Source organism: Dama dama, chromosome 15 (genome assembly GCF_033118175.1).
Source record: "Dama dama isolate Ldn47 chromosome 15, ASM3311817v1, whole genome shotgun sequence".
Classification (NCBI taxonomy): domain Eukaryota; kingdom Metazoa; phylum Chordata; class Mammalia; order Artiodactyla; family Cervidae; genus Dama; species Dama dama.
This window is the reverse complement of record NC_083695.1, coordinates 70594563-70618150: the sequence shown is the minus strand read 5'-3', so window position 1 is coordinate 70618150 and position 23588 is coordinate 70594563. Positions and strand designations below refer to the sequence as shown.

The following is a 23588-nucleotide window of genomic DNA, read 5'->3' as shown; positions in this document are numbered from 1 at the left end:
AATGATCAGTTCACTTCAGACTAGTTGGAGGCCAGACATTTCTGCTTTCATTTACCCCAAACACCGAAAATCTGGACTGCAGAGTGGTCCTGATTTGGGCTAGTTTACACACGGTCACTCAACAGGGATTCCTCTGGGGGGGAAGACTGAGAGGATGCCAGAGAGCAGGTGGGGGGGGGGACTTCAAGTGAGAGAGATGATTATAAAACTGGCCAGATGTGAACTTCTCTGGGTTCCCTCCAGGGGCCCACCTCCCTTGACAGCCTCTAGCCTTGAGGCCTGGCCCAAGCCTATTTCTCTTCTGGAAACCATTCCTTCCTCCTTCCCACCTATAAACCTGCATTTCTCTTACTCATCCTTCAGATCTTGATTTTAAAGCCCACCTTCTCCCAGAAGTCTCTCTCACCCCCAAACCAGGTCCAGGGGTCCCATATGTCCCTAACAGACCTTCCATCACCCAAGCAGCCTTTGTCAAATCTGGAACCTCCACAGAATTCAGCCCCAATGCCTTGAGGCACCCACTGTAGGCAATGCATTGACTTGACTTCCTCACACCCAGAATGGTTCTGGGCATGTGAGAAAAGAGTCACTCAGACCATTTTCTGTGTTCTGCAGCTCTCTGGCTAGGAAAGACTACAGGATTATTAATGTGTCTCCCTGATGGACTGTGAGCCTCCTGAGGGCAGAGACCATTGTCTTTTTTACTGCTGTTTCCCCAGCGCCTAGCTCAGCACACAAAGCAGGTACTTGATAAAAGCACTGAATGAGCTGCCCCTGTTCACATCTTCAGTCCACTGCAAACTTGCGAGTGACCAAGCAGCACCCACGTGGTGCCTTGCCCTTTCTGGTGCCCAGTGGATGAATCAGAGAAAGTGGGGACTAAAGGCACAGCTTCCTTCACTGCCCAGAACCAGAATCCCACACCCCATGCCTGACTACAGTCCAGGCTGCTCCAGAACCTTCCAGCACTCCCCACTTGCCTACAGGAAGAAGGAGAAAAATTGCAAGGGTTGATTTTTTATTTCTTCTGTATCAGGAACTGACACCAGATGCCTTTCCTGTACAACCTCATCTCACTCTGCCGAGCCCTGACGACAGTTAGGGATCTGTGGGAAGCAGCCTTGAAGATGTCCCCAGTGATCCCCAACTCCACCTCCTGGCAGTCTCTTTGTAATCCTGTAAGCCCCTTCGTAATCCTCTCCCCTAGGGTGTGGAGTGGACCTAGCAACTAGCTTCTAACAAATTGAATACAGCTGAAGTGATGGGATGGGACTCCCAAGACTGGGTTGTAACAAGCCCTTAGCCTCCATCTTTTTTCCTTGCCTCTCAGGTTGCTCCCTCTGGGAAGAGTAGCCTCAGTGTAAGGTGGCCCTGTGGACACGCCCACATGGGAGGGACTGGGGAGCACCAGTCACCAAGTAAGCAAGCTTAGATGGGGCTCCCCCCTCAAGCCTTCAGATGAGCCTGCAGCCCCAGCCAGCAACTTGACTATAACTTCAAGAAGGGCATTAAACTGGAGACCTTAGCTGCCATGTCAAGATTTCTGACCCACAGAAAATGTGAGAAAATTAAATGTGTGTTTGCTGTTTTACTAGTGAAGGAAATGGAAATCCACTTCAATATTCTTGCCTAGAAAATCCCATGGACAGAGGAGTCTTGTGGGCTACAGTCCATGGGGTCACAAAGAGTTGGACATGACAGAGTGACTGAGCATGCACATTGCTGTTTCAAGCCACTAACTTTGGGAGTAATTTGTTACGCATCGATACAGATCACTTAGCTCCATGGTACAGATGAGGAGACAGAGGCTCTGAGAAGCTCAAACAGTAAGTAAGCAGAGAAGCTGGGCTCTGACTTGCAGACCTGTCTGGCTGTGCAGTCATCCTCACCAGGCTGCAGCTAGCCAGCCAGCATGCTCGGTCCACTCTGCCCAGTGTGAACCCTCCACTCCACCCTGGTCAGTTTCTCCATGACCTCTGCAGCCCCCATGCACACCCTTTGTTGTGCAGGGTTAGGGGACATATTAGCACCTGATCATCTGACCCAGAGAGCTTGGCCATGGGCAGAGCAGGTCCTGCTGCTTCCTGGAAGACACAAATGGATCCAGTGACCAGGTGGGCAAAGGAGAGTGGCAGGGAGTGGGCGTGGGCAGGATGGGCACCCTAGCAACCAAGTTAATCTCCACACAGAGCCTCCTGCTCTCATTCACTCTGTGGCATCCCAGTCCCTGACGTTTCCAACAGCCAGATGTGCATACAGATGTGTCTCCCAACACCAGCACTGCAGGGAGGGAACCAGTCCTCCTCCTCCCCCTTCTCACCCCAAGATTCCAGAAGGGAATTCCAAACGATAACCTTTCTGAGCCCCTGTCTTCCCAGTGCCCCCCAAAAGCGCCCCAAGCCAGGCCGGAGAGAATGAGGGGGAGCATGGCTTAGTCCATGCACCACACAGACCATCACCCCCAGCTGTCCTCTATATGCACATGTGTGCATATACACACAGCGGGTGTGTGCCTAACAGGGACACAGCGTCCAGGTAACACACTGTGCCAGGGGCCTGCCAAGGCTGGAGGAGGCAGAGATGCAGTCTTGGTCCTTACCGGCAGCCAGGGGGTGGGTGTGGGTGGGGGTGTGTGTGTGTGTGTGTACACTTTTGAGCACACACAGGCCTGGAGGAGCCTCTGTGGAGACCCTCACATGCATACACTGTGCTGGCTATGCACCAGGTGGGCTGCCCTTTATGCCTGCTAGCTCACTTCCTCTTTCCACAACCCTTCCAGGTAACCCTTACCACCCCCACCCACTGAGACTCAGACAAATAAAGTCACACAGCCAGTAAGAGCAGAACAGGATTCAACCTCTCACCAGGAACACCCGTCTCACTCCCTCTCCAGCCCTGACTGGCCTGTTGCCCAGCTCAGGGCTCATGTCGTCCCTCCCATCTGCTCCCCTAGACCACCTGCCCCACCTATGTTGATGTGGTCCAGCAGCCAGGGCCCAAACCCCACATTCTTCCTTCTTCCTCAATGGCCAAGCATCTGTGGGGTGCCAGACACTGGGCTGGGTGAAGAGAACAGACAGGGATCAGCCTAATTCCTCACACCCACAGGCATAAGTGGGGTGTGTGGGTGTGTGTGACCTGTGTTCACAGACATACCTGCCAGGCTCTGGGGGGCTCACCTTGGCCTAAAAGCCTCCAGAGCTGCTGCCGGGAGACAGGCGGCTCTTTCCATGGTGATCCCAGATCGCCTAAGTCCCTGTGCTGGCCTCTCCCCGGCTGCCAGAGTGAGAATTAAGGAACCATGGAGGGGAAGCAGGGAGTTAGCCGCGGTAGGGACACGGTCTGGATTCCCTCTGAGCCGCCAGCTACGTGACCTCAGTCAGCCATTTCCCTTTCTAAGTCACAGCATCCCCTTCTGTGAAGGGACAGTGGGAGCCAGTCTCTCAGGCCCCTGCATCCCAGCATCTGGAGTTTGTTGGTCCAGAGACCAACCTGAGGGTGACACGTGTGTCTGGGTGCATATGTGTGTGTCTTTCGCACATCAGCCCCTCAGCAACTGGTCCATCCTTTGCCCTGGGTCACAGAGGGGTGGGGGGCACTGAAGAAAGTGAAGGAGGCAGGAGGGAAGAGGAGGGGAGGGTGGGAAGGAGAGGGATGGGGGGCCTCTCTCTGGGATCTCCCCCACCCCCATCCTGCCCTCAAGACAGGGAGCAGCTCTGGAAATCTGCCTCATGAAAGAGATCAAGCGTGTAACTGCCGAAACCATTTTCCAAATGAGAATTAATCTCTCCCAAGGGTCCCCTGCCAGGCTGATCCCAGAGGAGCCCAATTCCTCACCACCAGTCCAATCACACACGCGCGCGCGCACACACACACACACGACTTGTGCACAAACACTGACCTCTACCAAATAACAGACTTTCACAAATGTGGCTGCTCACACATGGAAACCCAGACACAAAATGTTCGACCTCTTAAATATGACACATATAGGTACACATTATGCAGGTACACACATACAGAGGTCTAAAACTCAGATACAATCAGCAGACACCAGAAACACAAACAACCAGGACACGTCCACAAGCATACCACTAGAAAATCGCACACACAACCCTTCACCTCGCACTGTAACCCAGCAACCCAGCGTCTTCAGCCCCAACCAAACCAACCCCCCCAAGCATCCAATCAGGAACGAAGGATCTTTGTGCTCCAGAGTCAGGTTGCAGGGCTGACAGCACCCCTAGCAAGCACCTGGCATCTCCCACTTCCCCCAACTCACCTCCCAAGAGAGGGTGAGACCAGGGCCACCGGGGCAGCCAGGGTACAGGCGTGGGGACCTGTAGGTGCGGACACACAGGCAGGGTCCTGGCTAAGGGGCTCTGCGGGCACAGGCAAACACTCGCTCTCCACGACCCGCAACTCCCCCCACCTATTCGTGTTGATGGCAGGCTGAGGGCGGAGCTGGGGCCCGCTTACAGGGCCCAGGCTGAGGAGGGTGGTCCAGGTAAGGGGCTGGTGGCCAAGGCCCTCACCCAATGGCCCGACTCCTGGAGTCTCAGCGCACCCCTCCAAGCTATCCTTCTGTTCTCCGCGAGAGAGGGAGGAGTAGGACATACACCTCAGAATGCCTCTCCAGGCCCTTTAGGCTTTCCCTGTGTTCAGTCCTTATTCACATTGTCTTCTGCTGTCCTCATAATACTATGAGGAGGCTACTATCATTAGCCCCACTGACAGATGAGAAAACCAAGGCTCGAGGAGACACTTGCCCTTGCTGCCACCCATGTCCGTCTCCTCCAGAGCAGGAGTTCTTGATGGTCATACGCCATCTCGGGTACTCTTGGGGTCCCGCTCCCCTCTGAACCCCGGGCTCCCAGGCAGCTGAAGATAGCATGCTGTGTCCTGAGCCTGTCCTGAGGGCCTCTTCGTCCTTCCCAGACCATGGGCCTGCCCAAGTCTGACTCCAGTGGAAAATGCCAGTCGGCTCCAGACCCTATGCCAGCAGGCCCCACTGGGGCCAACAAGCCCAAGAGGAGCCCCCGCCCCACAGACGGGCAGGGCCAGGCCCAGGTCAGGCCAGTCCAAGTCTCAGGCCAAGGCCCAGGCCACTGGCACTGCCTCTGGCCGGCTCTGGATTATGTGTCTTCCAGGGCCTTCCATCTGTCACTTAGCCCTCTGGGCCCAGGACAAAATTCATTTCCTTTTAAGAGAGCCAATGATTTGCTTTTCCCACGTTTCCTTCCCTGCCTTTTTCTTTTTTTAATTAGAAATTACTCTGTCAAAGTCCAGGGCCCAGAAAGGGGAAGTCACCTGGTCACCAGTCCTGGCCACGGCTTCCCACTCGCTCCTGCCACCACCCTCCTTCCTTCCCAGGCCTTTCCCGGTTCCTCGGTGCCCACTGAACCCGGCAGATGGAGGCGGCCCCACCTCCTAATGCCCTGCCCGAGGAGGGAGGCGGCACCCAGAGGGGAGTGTAGCAGGGACTCCCCAAGGTCAGCCCACACTGTTCTGCACCAGCCAGTTTGTACAGGAACCCCAACTCCTGGGGCCCAGCGATGACAAAACAAGTCCCTGGGAAGGCTTCCTCTTCTGGGTCTGGTGCCACATCGGCCATGTTCCTCCCAAGACCACAGCCCTGGAGCCAAGCAGACGAGGAGAGAGGAGTAGGGGCAGGCGGCAGCCACCTAGCGGTCCTCTCTCCCACCCCTTCACCTGCTAGCCTCCCGGGTCTGCCTGAGGTCTAGGTGAGCACGGACGTGAACCCCAGGAATCAGAAGTTCATTGACCTCCCCGGCAGAGCACATGCTTTCAGAACTGAGATCAGGCAATGTGGGGGCGTCACCTGCACACCCCTGTGTGCATAGGCACAAGTCAGCACAGGTACACATGCACAGACACCTCCAATGGGCACAGACATGCACACACGCATGTACCCACACATCTCCCCACGGCTCCGTCATGGAGCACAGCACTGACCTCCATGGCCCATATCCCAGGACCCACAAACAGATCCCCCCCAGCTGTCTGAGGGTTGCCTCAGTTCTAGGAGAGGGACCTATGGACCCCGGACCTCACATCCCACCTGGCGCTGATCAGCACCTTGGGGAGGTAAGAGGATGAGGAGACTTTGTGGGGAGACTCAGCTGCCTGACCGACTGCTGGGGAAAGACCCCTCTTCCTGCTTTGCCCAACCTCTTGTTTCTGTCCCCTCTGCCCCAGTGCCTGTCACTCAAAGGCATCCCCTTCCAAGGTCCCAGAGCCTCCCAAGAGGCAGGGGGGATGGCCATGCCCTCAGTCCCACTGCCTCCTGGTCCCAGCCTCCCCAAGCGGTCCCCAGGCTGGGGATGGACAGACCCTCAGGTGTCAGCCAGGGCCTTACCGTGGAGGGTGCTCCGGGTGATCTGTCCCCCCATCGCGGGCAGCGGGGAACACGGCCACCTCCGTCTGGCCGGCTGGCCTCGTCACCGAGCCGCCCTGGCGGCCAGCTCCCCTCCCCCTGCCCCCCCTCCTCCTCCTCCGTGGCCAGCGGCAGCCGGCATGGCAGGCTGAGCCCGCCCCTCCTGCACCCCCCACACACACACAGCGCACTGCCCGCAAGACGGGCCACACACGCACGCACGCCCCTCTGGCCCCGCTCAGAGCCGCCTCCCAGCTCCCACCCACTCCCAGAGCCTCCCCCCACCTCCCCGCACTGGTACAGGCGATGGGATCTGTCATGTTTATTTACATAAGGAGGAGGAGACTAGAGGCTTCCTGAAATAGCCGAGCTCCAGAAAGCGCTGGAGATGCCCCAGCCAGAGCACATACACACACACACACACACACACACACACACACACGCACTCATGTATGCACGCACACATGCACATTCCCCATCACAGACACACACACACAACAACTTCACCTAGGCTACAGACATTCACACGTGTTATGCACCTACTATATGCAGACACCGGGAAAACAATGGGATACTGTGGTGAGCAAGACAGACCTTGTCTCTGCCCTCAAGGGGCTTACAATTTCACTCCTGCAGCTTAATAACAAAGAGCTGACATCCTCCTAGCTTCTTCGAAGTGCTCCATGCATATTAACCCCTTTGGTCCTCACAGGCTGAATGATAAGGTCAGCACATGGTTATTATCAATAGGTACCATCATTATTGCTATCTGAGAAATGAGATGAGAGAACTGAGGCACAAAGAGGCTTCCTACCCAGAAGGTCGACAGGACTGGGGGGCAAACCCAGGCAGTCTTGTGGGGGGCGGGGTTAGATTCCTTTACCCCCACACCAAACCTTCGCTTTCGTCACAAACACACAAGACACACACCAGCATGTACAGACCACACTACCTGTCTACACCACATCACAGGTATATGCACAAACACAGGCTCAAAAGAACCTGAAAGCATTCACCACTGTGCAGTCACCTCCTGCTCACCAGTACACACCCCTGTACAGACACACCTCACAGTGTACACACACGGCACATGCTCATTCCCACAGACTCACGAAGCCTCTGAAGAAGTCCTGAGGTGCAGAACCTTGTACCTTGGGGGACGGAAGGGGGCCAAGAGGGCAGAGGGTGGTGGGAGGGCAGGCCCTCTGGCCCTGGGCAAGCATGCTGGGACCCCAAGGCATCATCAAGAAACCAGCCACCAAGTGTGTAGCAGGCACGGCCTGTGTGATCTGATTTCTATTCCACATGGCAGAAGCTTCTGTTATGTCCATTTTACAGAAGAGAAAGTGGAGGTTCTGAAATGCTCAGGTTACCGAGCAGGTCAGGGGCAGGGGCAGGATTCAAGCAGACAATCTCCCAGCCATCACCATCGGAGTCTCTCCCAGGAGAACAGGACTACCCCCTCCTCCCAGGCCCTGGCTCGGCCCCAGCTCCTGTCTCCAGGCCCAGGGATGTGGGCTCCCAGAGACAGATCTGGGTGGGGAGGGAAGGTAGGGGGCAGAAGGGTGGGGCTGGGAAAGGAGCCATGGGAAAGGTGTCAGATGGAACTCAGAGGCCCAGGCACTGTAAGGGGCTGGTCTGGGCATCCTGCCCTCAGCTCAGGACCCTGCTACTGAGTGGGGGGTCTCCTGAGTGGACCTGGGGGAGGGGCAGTGAGGGGGGAGGGCAGGGGGAGGGGCATCCGGTATGGACCTAGGGTCACCAAGCCAGAAGGCTGGGCAAGCCCACAAGCACACAGTGTCACAGCCCCCCAAATCAGAAGCCGGCCTGAGACTCCTCCCGAGGAGAAGCTGCAACAACCAATTCTACACAGGGTGCTTCCTTTCTCTGGGCACATGCTTGGCTGGATGTGGCCACACACACAGATACACACTCCGTGACACATGTACACACAGTTCCTCTGGAAGGATAAGTCAAAATCTGATCAAGAGGAAACAACCCAAAGACTTTTCCGGGGTAAATAACCACAGAAATAGCAAACACAAGGCCTCACTGTGTGCCAGGCAGTCCTAAGCACATGACCCAGATGAACTTGTTCAGTTCTCCCACAACCCTAAGAGGCCAACTGCATTCTTATGCCCACTTTACAGATGAGGAAACTGAGGCAAAGAGGCTGCTCTGGAGGCTGTTCCTACAAAGCGGAAGTCAACCCCGTTCAACCCACCTGCCTTTAAAAGCACCAGCTGATAAGCCTTTCCTCACTAGGGCCCCCAGTGCAGACAGAGTCCCCCTTCTTGGACCCTGTCTCTCCTCTGAGCCTGAGTTATGCCTCTCCCAATCCGCTAACTCCACCCTACATAGGAACAGTCATGGCCTTGTCTGCTTGTCCTGGCTTCCTGCATGCATTTCAGCAATTCAACATGACTAACACTTATTGAGCACCTACGGTATGCCAGACTCTAAGCTGTGCACTGGGGATGCCATGGTGATCTACAGTAGATAGGCCCTGGCTCTTGTGGACCTACAGTCTAGAGAGAAATAGATGTTCGTCAAGTAGTATAGTGAGGGAGATGCTATCCCAACTCTAGCAAAGTGTTCTGGAAGAAAGGTGGGCTCAGGGCAGGCTTTCCTGAAAAGCAACAATGAAGGATAATTATATGTGCATTCCTGTGTTGCAGAGGTAGGTTACAGGGAGGGAGTGCTTCTGGGGGAGTGAGCATAACACATGCAAAGGTCCTGTGGCTGAAGGGAGCCCAGCCCTTTCAAGAAGCAAGGATGGAGCAGGGACTGCAAGAGCAGCCTGGGGGGATTTTCTGATTGCAAAACTAGGGGAGCTGGGGACACAGCAGGACAGGCTCAAAGAGCAGGGCGAAGAATCTGGACTGTTTTCTGAGAGCCATAGGGAGCTCCTCACGGACTTCATCAGGGAGGCAGCAACACCAGGTCTGAACTGCTAAAAGGTCACTCTGCCATCTGGTGTGCAGAATGCACGAGGAGGCAGGAAGGCACCAGGGGAGAAAACAGCGGCATCCACAGGGTCAGGCTGGTCCTTGACTTGCCCTTGCTCCTCGGGCCTAGAATCGTGCCTGCACAGAGCTGGCTCTCAGAAAATCACTCACCCATGGAACTGAATCTGTGTGATGCTCTGGAGATGGGGGGTGGGTGGGGGCAGGGAGAGTCCTTCAAGTTTACGGCAGTCCACAATCCAGCCACATGAGAGAAAATGAATAGAGAACTGAGACAGCCTGGGCGGCCCCAGGCCTTTAGGCACCACTGTCTGAGGAGTTTTCTAGCAGATTCGCTGGGTTCTGTTTTCTACAAATCCACGTCCCCAATTTAAATGGGAAGTGGCAATGTCCCGTGACAGAGGGTTGCCCCCATTGCCTCCCAAGGGCAGTGTCCAGGCCTGTACAGATGATATGGGAGCCAGAGCTGCTCCCCTTCCCAGTTTTATCCATTGGGGCATCACATAAATTTTCATTTGGCCAAAGGATTCTGTCACTAAAAGGGGTGAAAGAACGTCGGACCTACATCATTCATTTATTCATCCAGCATTCACTGCGTGCCAATGATGGACCCACTAGTGAGTGAGACACAACTTCTGCCCTTCAGAAGCCAAGCAGGAGCCATGCTGGGATCAAGCAATGAGGCTCCTTTGGCTCTGGTTGAACATTTGCAGTGCTTTGTTCTGTAGCCAGAAAGGATGTGAAAAGAGGATGTGAAAGGGGAATCTACAAGCCAATCTACAGAAGTGACTACAAGCGCTACCATTTATTGAACAGTTGTTATGGCCCAGACATGGTGCTAAGGGTTTCACACACATAATCACACCTACCCCACCCCACCATATCCCTGCAGGATTATAATCAGCCCCATCTCGCAGGCTATAAAACTGAGACAGGAAGGTTAGAAGGTCACATTGACATGGAGTTCAAACTCTACTAGAAGTAGAGTTCAACTGGGTAACACTCAAGGCAGAGTTCAAACACAGATCTGCCTGACATTCAAAAACTCACACTTTACCCAGAGCAGATGAAAAGGTAGGAATGCTTCTTTCTTGAGGAAGAGAAGACAAGGGGACAATGATCTCCTTAAGGAATCAGAAGGGTTCTAGGGGGGAGGCAGGGCCTAGGAAAGGTCCAATAGGCCGAGGGTGACATCCCAGGGATAGAGCTTGGAGGAAGGCAAGGGAGACTGTGGTCTTGCCCAAGCCTGGGCTTCCCATCTGCTAACAGGAGAGCCCATCCTGGAGATCTTGGAGAAATTTGACCCATCCTTGACATTGGGGGTGGGAGGAGGGGGGCTGTGGCCCCTCAGAGCACGCAGGCCTAAGGCAGTCCTGGGTGTGTCCTTGGGGAGCAACTAGGCTGACAGAAAGCCTGCCAGGCTTCAGAAAGGAGCCCTCCCTCTCTAGCTAGCCCCCGGCTGCCTCTGCCCTCCAGCCCCATCCAGCGAACACTCCCCCTCTCTGAACCCATTCAGCTCCTGAGACCCTCACCTGCTAGCATTCCCCTCATCTCCCAGCCAACTCCTCTCTCCTGACCCCTTGCCACCTGCTCCTCTTCCTTCCTGGGCCCCCTCTTGGTCCCCACAATGAGCTCCCCACCTCAACCCTCCCCTCACCACATTCCTTACTCATCCACAGCTCCGAAGACCCAGCACCTCTCAGAACGTAAAGTCTAGAACAGACCCAACAATGGCAGAATAAAACCTGGAACAAGTTCCCTGGACAAGAGAAACCATTAAAGTCTGAGACCCTAAGCTCTCTGAAGGGGAGGGGACGAGAGAGAGTGTTGGGTCCAGCGACTGCCTGTGGCTGCAGCAATGAGGCCAAGTAAATCGTGGGCTTTCCCCTGGTTGCACAGTGGGTGGAAGGCAGGAGCACTGAACTCAGGTTTAATGTCGTCTGATGTTTAACATAACACACAGGGTGGGACATCGGGCAACGTGGAAGACTGGACAAGGAGAGGTGATAACTTGTCTTTACAGCGGGGGAGGTAGACAGAGGAGCCTGGTATCAAAAGAAGTCAGGAAGGGGAGGCGGCCCTGCTAGGAGGAGTTGGGAGGCAATTCCTGGCTGCTTTAATGTCTTTTTCTTTTTAAATCAAGAACAAGGGATAATTTGATTGAGCTGATGAGTCACCTGGCATTTGGGGCTTAACGCTGACCTGCTAGGGCCATTGTCCCTGCCTGATTAGACAGGGCCTGGTGCTGAAGAACGCGGAGCAGCGAAGCCCCAAAAGCTGCCTCCCACACCAAGAACCTAAAGCGGAGGCTGCTGCCTAGAGGCTGCAAGAGCGAGCGAGCGCGTGGCGATGAGGACAAAGCCAAAGCTGCACAGGGAGAGCGAGCAGGAAACCGGAGCCAGGGAGCCCACAGGGCGTCCTCGGGGGTGGGACAGGTGCCCCAGCAGCAGCAGCTGCCAGCGCCCAGGATGACAGGAACACAACAGGTGCAGAGGCGGGGGCAGGGACTGAAAGGGAATCTGAGAAAACAGCCTGGACTTGGGCACCCCTCCCAGGTCCCAGGCCCAGCGCCAAGTAGCCCTTTCTCAGACCCTCCGAAACTTCAACACACCTCCTCCTGCTCCCCTGGTCTGGGCCTCAGGGCCAGCGTACCCAGCCTGGACTAGACAGAGGGGTCACCGCCCGTGCCAGGCAGAAAAGACAGAACAAGGAAGAACAAGGTTTCGGTTCCCAGAACACAGTGTGCCAGACGGAGCCCACACCCACAGAGCCCCCAGCTGGAACCAACATTTGCCCATGATAAGATCTATGACCCCCACCAGGAAGGGTGGGTGCCGTGCCACCCACCTGCGCAGAGGTCTGAGCTCTGATCTGGAGGTCAGATAGGCAAGCTCCTCCACCATGTGACTGGGCAAGCTACAGAGCTTTCCCGAGGCCTGGGGCTTGGCTAGTAACAGTAACCGCTGATGATGTGGTTCAGAGAGCCAGAGAACTCAGGAATCCCGGTAGAACCTGAAGAGGCTATGATCTCCACCCTAACCTTAGAGAGGAAAGACCTGGGACGTGCAGATTATGAGTATATAGTACACCAAAGAGAAGAAAGGAGGACCCGCCTCCATAGGTAATAACCTTCCTCATCACCATCATGGACCACTTACTCAGCACTCACCTTGCTCTCGTCGCCGTTCTAAGCTTTGCATGTGTTATGGTGTGCTCGCCTTTCATGCAAATATCATCCCAGAGTACCAGGTGAAAAGTGGGTTCTTCTAAGCAAGCAGAACAAACATCATCCTTTGTCACCAGGTTAGCACTCTCTTTTTGCTCAGGTGGAATAAATTTCAAAGCCATTCCAGTGATCACAAGTGATAAATTATCAGGGCCTGAATTCATAGTTTGGTCCCTAAATTAGGACCTTGCTGAGGAAGGTGGGGAAGGGCAGACAATGAGACATTGAAGGGGAAGGGGAAGAGAGATGGGGAGACCCAAGGTGACACAGGAGGTGGAACACACGCGTTGGAGCAAGACAAGAGCCTCGTCCGCCAGAGATGTGTAAACACACTCGACTGATCCTGCTGAATTTCGAGGAAAGCTGGCAGCTGATTGCAGGAGGTTAAATCCCTCCTCTGCAGCCAGAGACCTCCCTCCCCCACCCCATCCCTCCCCACCCCCTCCCCCGCCACACACACACTCATACACGCACCTCCAGGCCTTGTGGTTCAGCCAGAAATCCCAGTGCCCACCCTTTCTGGTCTCAGCACCCAGATATCTGAAGCCCCCCCCCAGTCTGGGAAGTTCCCTACCCCACGCCCCCTCCAGCCCACCTTCCTGCTGCTGAGGAGTTCACTTCCTCAGGCTTTCTCCTGCTTCTTGCCTCTCCCTATCCAGTCTACTGTGGGATAACAGAGTCCAGGACCAGCAGATATGGCCCTCACCTCGACTCCCATGCCTTGACCCTGCCTACTGCCCACTGCCAGGGCCTCTCCTTTGGGCATTAGCGGGCAAGAGAGCATGATGGTGCAGGACTTCACGGGGGCCAGGCTCTGGGGTTGAGGCACTCCCAGAAGGGCCACTGGCAGCCAGACCCCGAGGATCTGACAACACCAGATATTACTCACTGCACCACTCAGAGGGTGCAGACATTAGGTGCTTCAGAGGCAGTGGTAAAGAACGAGCTTTTGAGCCAGACAAGCTGGGTTTGTTCAAATCTCAGATATAAAACGTACTGGGTGCCCATTTTATCAACTGAAAATGAAGTTGACAATAAAAGCACACCTCACAGGGCTCCTCGAGTATGAAATACACTCCCATAGGTAGTGTGCTCAGAACAGGGTGGATGCACAGGAAGTGCCATGACCGTGGGAGTGCTATTGATGAGATACTTACAGACCCGAAGTCGACACAAAGGCCCTATCATGGATGGGCCTTAAGGATGAGAAACTGGGATATGGAGTAGAAAAGTGGAGATGTGGGACCTGACCTCAGGTCAGTTGGCCTCCAGAGCCTGCATTAGGCCCTGCATGGTGCCCCTCCCAGGACAGAGGGCAGTGGCTACTGGCCAAGCAAGTGGTCATGGGTGCAGCCTTGGCGAGGACCAGGCTGGTGACTACACAGGGCCCAGGATGCAAAGGAGGAGCTGGTATCCAGTAAGCTATCCAGCAGAGCAGAGAGGCTGAAATGCGAGTCCCAGCGGCTGTCAGAGGGCAGGGGGCCCTGAAGTCCCAGGATCCCCTCCAAAGGAGAGAACGCCACCCCAGCAGCTCGGCTGGCCACCTGGGGGCTTCTGCCTCTCAGAGTTCCTTAGTCCCACTGGGCTGGGCTGCCTCCCTCTCCTTACCATGACCTCTGACCTGGCTCCCCATTACCCCATCAGCAGGAGCCCCAGTACCACCTCCTCCTGCTGCAGAACCTAGGCAGAAACTAAAACAAACAAGTATCCAGATCAATTAAGAAAATGACATTAGCTGCCAGCACCTTGAAAACCTGCTCTGAGCACACGTAAGCGAGGTGCAGCACTGGGAACTTGGTGTCTGGATGTGGAAACCGAGGCCTGGGAAGTGGTATACCGCATCCAGGTCACACAGTTACTATGCAGCTAAACTGAGATTTGGACACATGTCTAACCTGATATCAGAGTACCAGTGCTGGCCTCTCTGCCATTTGGCCTCTTGAAAAAACCCAGGTCCTAAAAGCCAGAGAAAACGTTCACCAAAAAATCTTACTGTATTTGGAAAAAGCCCCCATCAGGTACCAGAGGGCAGGTGCTCACCTCTTTTGACAGATGAGAGAAACAGAAGCTCAAGGAGACAAAAACGAATTGCAGAAGCTACAAGGTGGCAGAGCAGGGTCCAGAACCCAGATCTCAGACTCAGGAGCCCAGGGTGCTGGGTTTTGTCTACTACACAACACTGCCCTGAGAAAAACCACCTTTGATTCAATAAACCCAGCATTGGTCAGAGGAACCCTGGTCATCACAGGTGTAAATGTAAAATCTGCTGATCCCTAGGTTAGCTGACTCTGGACTTTGGCTACACGGTACCCATGGACACTGTCCGGCCTTGCCTGGGTCCCTGTACCACCCAGAGACCTCACCCCAGGCAGGTTCTGGGCCCACCCCCACACTGGGAGGTGAACAGGGGCTCTGAGTTTTGGGGACCAGAGCTTTACACCATGCACAAGACCAAAGGGGAAGTGGGGATTAACGCAGAGGGGTACCCACCCTCACAGGCCTAAGACAAAAACCTGAAAATACTGTGAAAAGAGGGGGTGGCAGGTCCTTTGGGGGAGCAGGGTCTCAGATTGGTGCTTCTGGTCTCACAGAGCCAGAGTGAGCAGCTGACTGAAAGGCCAGCCACTGAACTATGCCAGCTCTGGACCCACCACCCGAGGCCATGACCTGGAACACAGGGGACGTTAGCCATGCTGGCTGCAGAGCTGAGAGCAGGATGCCCAGGCATGGTGGGACCTGGGAGTACTGGGGTCCATTCAGGGTCTGTCATGAGAGGCCTATGGCTTCCAAGCCCACTGAGCCCACAGAGGGACTCAACTTCCTGCCCCTGCACCCGCAGCCCTTGGCCCTCATCCCAAACCCAGACAACCTCACATCGCAGCATCAGTCAGCCGGCAAACAGGGGCTCTTGTCCCTAAAGGCCTGGGGATGACCACAAGCCTGAAGCTACCTCAGTGCTGGCTGCTCCTCCTGCTGGAGCCAGAGCTCAGGTGCAGCCTGAGCTGCAGGGGCGAGGGGGCTATCGGGACTATGGACTTCCACCTAAAGGACAGCCCCAGAAAGGCAGCCACCCCGGGGTGAATGCAATGACAGAAAACCCATTTTCCTCCCTGCAGCTGCTTCCTGCAGTTGCCCCATCTCCCAGTTTGCACCGTCATCCAAGGCCCCACCTTTCTTGCCTCTCTCTCCAGTTAACATATTCAGGCTCCTCCTTCAAGATGCCACCCCCTCCCTCCCTCCATCCCTTCCCCCCTTGAGCTGCTGGAGCCCCAGGTCAGATAACCCACCAGCCACCCTAGCAATGCACAGGGTGGGCTTGCCAGCGTCAGAATTTAGAGGATAAAGCTTTCCCTGGGAGCCAGGACTCCTGCAGTCATGGTAAAACTTGCCCAAGGCCAAGGAAGGTCTGAAGAAGCCTGCTTGGGTTTGGGGAGACTCAAGGAGGGCAGCCTCTTATAATGTCCGCACAGGTTCCTTCCTCCTGGTGGGGGTCAATGCTGCTCCTGGGTTGGGTCCCACTACTAAACGAATGGGCTTCCCCGGCGGCTCAGACGGTAAAGACTCTGCCTGCAATGCAGGAGACCCGGGTTCAATCCCTGGGTCAGGAAGATCCCCTGGAGAAGGGAATGGCAACCCACTCCAGTATTCTTGCCTGGAGAATTCCATGGACAAAGGACCCTGGCGGGCTACAGTCCATGGGATCGCAAAGAGTCAGACACCACTGAGCTACACACACACTTTAGGCGAAACAAAGAAAGGGTCTCTCTCCCCGCTCTCAAACAATGCCCCAGGCCTCACAAATCTCAACTCTGCTTAGCCAAAACCACTTCTCTTGCCTGGAAAACAAGAGTTCTCAGCACCAATTAAGGGGTGTGGGCTACATAAGCCTTTGCTTGGGGATCCATTTTTACTAGTCATGACACCACCTCCATAATAATTCTCTGTGTGACCTAGGGCAAGTCAAACTCCTCTGTGGACCACAGTTTTCACATTAGTAAAATGGATGAATTGGACTCGTGTATCCTCAGGATGTGGAAGAGGAATCATTTAGGGAGAAGCAATCAAGGATCTCCACTCCCCCCTTACCTCTCCCAACCCTGCTTTCCACCATGGTCTGATGGAAAACCAAGGATGGGCCAGCCAGCATGCTCTAACTTACTGCTTCTCAGTCTTCTTCCTGACCCCATCCAACATGGGCACCTCCCCAGGGTTCTGTGGCCTGCCTAGTTTACCCCTTGAGTTCCACCAGCCAAGCCACACGTCTGGTGTCAGCCTGGATTCCCCATGTGGGCCATCACCGTGTCCTTCTTTGATCCATGCCCTGGCTACTCCCACAGTTCAGACCACCAGCATCATCCTGACCTGGACAGTTCTTCTAACAGCCTGTCTGCTCCTCAGGGCTGCAGGCTGACCTTTCTGCCTGATTCATCGGCTGGGGCACTGCCCAGCTCAGAGCCCACAGTGGATAAGCTCAACCCTCCTTTAGGAAGCAACCAAGGTCCCCAGCCCACGGTACCTGGCGTCACCGCAGGCTATGACTTCCCCAGCCCCAAGCACCCACACTCTATGCACTTGAACCACGCGTGCCCGAGAACACAGCTGCATCACACATATCCATGGTGCTCTCCTCTTCCTGGAATGCCCTGCCCCACACTAGTCACTCGAAAACTCCTACCTTGCCTTCATCCCTCAGCTTGGATGGCCCCTTCCTCTGGGGTCATCCCAGCACCTCGGGGTGTTGGGAAGACTAGGCCTTCTGCCTCCAAGGCACATGCATCCATTTGTGCAGCCCCAGCCCTGCAGTGATGCCAGGGGTCCTCTTCCCACACTGGGAGCAACCTGAGAGCAGGCAGGTGTCTTTTTAGTTCTGGATCCCCAGCACCTAACATGGTGGGCGCTGGGTCTGCTCAAACTATATTTTATGAAGGAAGCAAGAAAAGGAGAGGAATTGGAAGATGGAAGGAAGAGAGGCTGAGGCTAACAGTGAGGGGTTTTACTTGATCTCCTCTAACCCTTCTCCAGGATCTAGGCCTAAGCCCAGCCACATTGCCCCAGGCAGGCCCAGTAGTACTGGAAGGTCATAAACTGCCTGACCCATGATCTCACATTCCCCGGGTGGCCCTCTTTGTTCCCTGAGTTCTACTGGCAGTACAAGCCAGTGCTCACTTCAGTAGAAACAGCCAAGAAGCGGAGCAGCCAGGTGTGTCCCGGAACACTGAGGAACCAGAGCCTTATCTGACCATCTTCCCTGGAGGCAGCAAGAGAGCAACCACCGGCCCCTAACCACAGGCTGCAGGCCTGTGCTGAAAACCACACACCTGGCTCCTGCCCAGCCTCTCCCGCATTAAGGCGGCAGGGAGATGAGCCCCTCCAGCTCGTTTGCATAAACCATTTATAGCAGCGCATTCAAAACCCACGCCATCCAAGAAGGAAAAAGCCCGCTGCCATTGCCTGTGGCTCCCCAGTCTGTCGTTCTCCCTTCTCTTCTGTTTTCTACTGTCATGGCAGGAAGCTAAGCTCAGGAGAAACCTCTACCCTGGCTGCTCCAGGCAGCCGAGGAGCTGAATTTTCCCTCCACATTGAAGAAGAGTGATGTGCAAACTCCCTCAGGTGTCAGTGACTTACAATCGGCAAAGTTATGGGCATCCGTGAGCTCATTCAGTCTTCTCTGTGATGCAGGAGGCAGTTCTTGTCGGGCTCCATTTTACAGATGAGGAAACTAAGGTTCAAAGAGGCTGATTTGCCCAAGCCACACAAAACTACTAAGCGACGGGAATGGACGTTGTGGCTGACTCCCCAGCATGTGTTCTGCTCCAAGACAATAGGGACTCTCCACCCTGGCTGCACATTAGCATCACCTATGGAGGTTATAAAACTACTGATGCCCAGCTCCCAACTCCAGACCAATTAATACAGAAACTCTGAGGGTGGGACCCAGGCATGTGTGCTTCTAAAAGCTCTCCAGGTAGTTCTAATGTATATCCAGGGCTGCAATCCGCCAGTATAAACCAATCACAGTGGTTCCATTCCCCATTGGGTCAAGTATGGCCAGGTGACCCACTTCTGGCCAATGAAGCATAGTAGGGAACCTGCAAAGCCCCTCTAAGAAAGGTTTGCTAGCTCCTCAGAAATACAAGGGGCTTCCCAGGTGGCATTAGTGGTAAAGAACCCATCTGCCAATGGAGGAGACATAAGAGGTACAGGTTCGATCCCTGGGTCGGGAAGATCCCCTGGAGGAGGAGATGGCAACCCGTTCCAGTATTCTTGCCTGGAAAATCCTATGGACAGAGGAGCCTGGTGGACTATAGCCCAGGAGGTCACAAAGAGTCGGACAGGGCTGAAGTGACTTAGCGTGCACGAAAGCAGAAACACAAGAGGGGTTGTTCTTCCTCCTCTAGATGTTGTTGGGTCTGACTGTGATTCCTGGGACTGCCATGGCCATGTCGCTACCAGCCCCAAAGGAAGCCAACCCACGGATGGCAGAGCAGAGAGATGGAAGGTGTGTCATCCTTCACCTCATCGCTGAGCCCAGACTCCACCAAGCCCAACATCCACCCGTCCCTGGGCCTTCTGTGCCCTGAGAGAGTGCAGCTCCTCAGTGTTGAAGCCAGTCCAGGGCCACGTGTGTGACTTGCAAGCAGAGCCCCAAGACAGGAGCAGTCACCTGCCCCATATCCCCCACCCCCGTCACGCCCTCTCAGACCGTCCACCACAGGAGGCATAAGTGACTGAGGGCCCTGCCCTGGAGCTCTGAAATCCACCCAGGCCTTGCTCCACAGCCTTGCCTCCAATAGCCACTCCCAGCCAATGACTACATGGGGCAGGGGAAGTAAGGCAGGCCCATTCCTGGTGACAAGGGACTCCTCTGACCAGTGACTATGGCTCCGGTCTGAGGACTCCCCAAGGGCCTTGAAGAACTTTCCCTAGACTTGCCCTGCAGCCTAAAATGTTTCTGCCAAACTTCCTTCCTCACCTCTCTTCCTTCATGCAGGCTCGCCAGCACTGAGGTCTAATGGCTCGTCCAGGCTCTCCTCACTTTCTCCCTATTTTTCCTCACACAAGCATATCCTCTGATAATTTTAAAAATTATTTTTGCATGTTTACTCGCCTCCTGATGGTCACTGAATAATACCTGACCCGCCTAACAACAAACCACTTCATGCCTGGACCACCATGAGAGTCTCCTAAGTGGGCATTCCGCCTTTGAGTCCCCTTCACCCATCCTCAATCCTTCGTACACTAGCCATGCTGCCCCCCACCCCCACTCAGAAACCTTCAATCACTTGGGAGTTCCCTGGTGGCCTCCCACCAGCGATTTGGGGCTTTAACTGCCATGGGTCAGGTTTGACCCCTGGTCAGGGAACTGAGATCTTGCAAGCTGCATAGTGCAGCCAAAAAACAAACAAAAAAACTTCAATCATTTCTCATTTCTTACACCATCAAGTTTAATTTCCTCTGCCTTTCTTTATAGGCAACTGCTGACTCAGACCTGCCCCACCACCCAATCCTATTGTTTCACTTACATGCCTGGAGGGCTGCCCCATGTGGGAGCAATGCTGGCTATTAGTAGAGCAGAAATGATTGACACAGCCCATTCCAATGAACACTGAAGCTGCACAAGATCTGAGCACCAACTCTACCCAAAAAACAGACATTTCTGGTGTCAAAGTCTCCCTCAGACTCCCTCCCTTTTCTTTATCTGTCCCACCACTATGGAATATTAAACAAGAGAAATACATTTTACACACAGTCCTCCATCAACAACAAGCAAATTCAAAGACGGTTACAATAATGAAAATAATGATTCAAAATAATAACAATATGAGCAAGAAGATGATAAAGCCGAAGACGGTGTGATGATGAAGAAAACAGTAGTAGTGATAAACTATAGAAGGTAGGAATATAAAGTATTATAACAATATGATCATGATGATATAAATACATATTCAGTAGAACTGACTTCCCCTTGACCCACTGCCACATTAACCAAATTCCTTTAGCAAATGGATTTGGTTGCTAGTAACAAAAAACAGAGATAATACAGATTTTTAAACACATAAGGTATTTCCTCTCACATAGAAGAAGTCTGCATGTATGCAGCCCAAGTCTAGTGTGGCAGCTCTGCAGTCATCTTTCTACTCCACCATTCCACAAGACACTCCAAGGTTACCTCCTGGTCCAAGTTAGCTGCTGAAGCTCCAGCCACCTTGTCCATATTCCAGGTAGGAAGCAGAAGGAACACAGGAAACCAAAATCAAAGGAACTACACCAGCTATCTGCCCCTCTTTAAAGATGCCTTACTCAAAGTCAGCCCAATAATTCTAATTTGCATTCCATTGACCAGAATGTAGTCACATGGCCAAACCAAGATGTAAGGGAAGGTGGAACATTCAATCTTTTCATTGGACACATTGCCACCCCAAATAAACACAGAGTCTCAGCCACACAGATGAGCTCCATTCCCTCTGGAACACAGGACTGATACCACAGCACACAGACCTCAAAACCAGTGGGGTGTTTCCTGGGGCCTCGGTGCACCGGCTGCTCCCTCCAGCTGAACTGTATGCATAATACAAAAAGTTGTTTGTGAACTTGCTTATGACAGGTTGAGATGCTGGAAAACTATGTAATTTATTTAAATATTATATAAAATGTATCAAAAGTCTCTTTTAAGAGAATGAAAAGAATGAATAAAAAGAAAAACCACAGGGAAAAAAATTATTACAAAGCACATATCTAATATAGCACCCAGAATACATAAGGACTTCCCAGGTGGCACAGTGGTAAAGAATCCCCCTGCCAATTCAGGAGACACAAGAGACATGGGTTTGATCCCTGGGTTGGGAAGATCCCCTAGAGAAGGAAGAAGGGCAACCCACTCCAGTATTCTTATGTGGAAAATTCCATTCACAGAGGAGCCTGGCAGGGATCACAAAGAGTCGGACATGACTGAGCACAGACATACACACAAATGTTCTTAGCATCTTTATTTGTAATAGCATAAAATCGAAAAATACCCAAATGTCCATCAACAGGTGAACAGATTAACAAATTGTACACCCATACCATGGAATATTACTAAGCAATAAAAAGGAATGAACCCTGAATACACACCACAACATGGATGTATCTCAAAATAAGTATACTGAGTGAAAGAAGCCAGAGGAAAAGTGGGTATATTTGATATCATTCCATTTACACAGAATTCTCAAAAAATGAAAACTAACCTTTAGTGACAGAAAGCAGATCAATGACTACTTGAATCTGGGGGTGAGGGGATGGGAGAGAGGGGTTTCTAAAGGCAGAGGAAACTTTTCAGGGTGATGCAGATGTTCATTAACCTACAGGGCTAATGGATATACATGTATGTCAAAACACATGAAATTGTGCATTATATGTACTATATATGTATATATATGTACTATATATATGTAGTATACATATTGTGTGTCTATTATACTTCAATAAAGCTGATTTTTACAATCCATTAAATACGGATGTGAGGAGGGAAGGGGTGGGGAAAGAATATTGTCGTTCCTGTTAAAAATAAGTTAAATCAGTTCCTTAGAAAATAGAATTATCATAGGATCCAACAATTCCACTTCTGGGTTCATACCCCAAAGAATTGAAAGCAAAGTCTTAAATGGATATTTGTATACCTGTGTTCATAGCAGCATTGTTCACAAGAGCCAAAAGATAGAAACAATGCAAGTGTCCATCAACAGATGAATGAACGAACAAAATAAAGCAATGAAATATTATTCAGCTTTAAAAAGAAAATTCTGACATATGGATAAACTGGACATATGGAAAATTCTGACAAAATAGTAACTGGCTCATTACTAAGTGAAATGAGCCAGTCATGAAAGGACAAATATTCTATGATTCCAATCATATGAGGTACCCGGTGTAGTCAAATCCATAAAGACAGAAAGTAGAATGGTGAGCACCAGGGGCTGGGGGCAAGAGGGAATGAGGAATTACTGTTTAATGAGTGGAATTACTGCTTAATGCACGTGGAACCACCAAAGACCTTGAAGAGCTAAAGCAGTCTTGAGCAAGGAGAGCAAAGCTAGAGGCATCACGCTTCTTGAATCAAACCATAACGAAGCTAAAGTAATCAAACAGTATGTATGATACTGGCATAAAAACAGACATACAGACCAACAGAACAGAACAGAGAGCCAACAAATAAATCCAAGCACTTATGACCAACTGATCTTCAACAAGGGTGTGGATCTTCAACAAGGCTTCCCTGGACTTTCCTGGGCAGTAGCTAAGACTCTGTGATCCCAATGCAAGAGGCCCAGGTTTGTCCCTCATCAGAGAACTAGACTCCACATGCTGCACTGAAAGAACTCGCATGCCACAATGAAGACTGAAGACCCCATGTGACCCAACTAAGACCCAGTGCAGCCAAATAAATACATAAATATTTAAAAATATATCTGTCAGTTGCCCACTGTGTGAGCCAGGCACTGATGGCAGCAATACAGTGGTGAGCAAGCCAGGCAGTAAAAGCAATCCCACTTCTGAGTATATATCCAAAGGAAATAAAATCACTATCTCAATGAGTTATCTGCATTCCCATGTTCATAGCAGCACTATTCACAACAGCCAAGACATGGAAACAACCATAGTGTCTACCTATAGATGAATCAGTAAAGAAAATGTTGTACATATATACAAGGGAATATTATTCCACAATATCATATTCCTTGTTTAAGAATGTTGCCCCACCATTTAGGACAACATGGATGAACCTAGAGGACATTATGCTAAATAAAATAAGCTAGACAAAGACAAGTCCTGTGTAAACGTATTTATATACGAAATCTTAAAAGTCAAACTCATACTTCAATTAAAAACAAATAAATTAAAAATAAATAAAAGGCAAAACTCCAAAAAAAGAGTCAGACTCATTAAAGCAGAGAGTAGATTGGTGGCTGCTAGAGACTGAGGGATGGAAGAAATGAGGAGATGTTAGTCAAAAGGTATA

At 52.5% G+C, this 23588-nt stretch overlaps 1 protein-coding gene across 5 annotated transcripts in view; it reads right to left on the bottom strand.

The window, feature by feature from the left end:
• The window catches only part of NEURL1 (neuralized E3 ubiquitin protein ligase 1), a 73273-nt gene that overhangs the window by 26040 nt on the left and 23645 nt on the right, over positions 1–23588 (bottom strand). Inside the window, exon 1 of one of the 5 annotated variants that reach the window (XM_061162541.1) lies at positions 12211–12323. The exons of 2 other annotated variants lie outside the window; for them this stretch is intronic. Coding sequence is in view for 1 of the 3 variants with exons in the window: in XM_061162539.1 (XP_061018522.1) it covers positions 6380–6413 (34 nt within the window). In the remaining 2 variants the exon portion in view is untranslated. Of the gene's footprint in view, positions 1–5310; positions 5379–6379; positions 6623–12210; positions 12324–23588 lie in introns of those variants that run through there. 2 more of the 5 variants (XM_061162539.1, XM_061162542.1) reach the window with 2 other exon arrangements.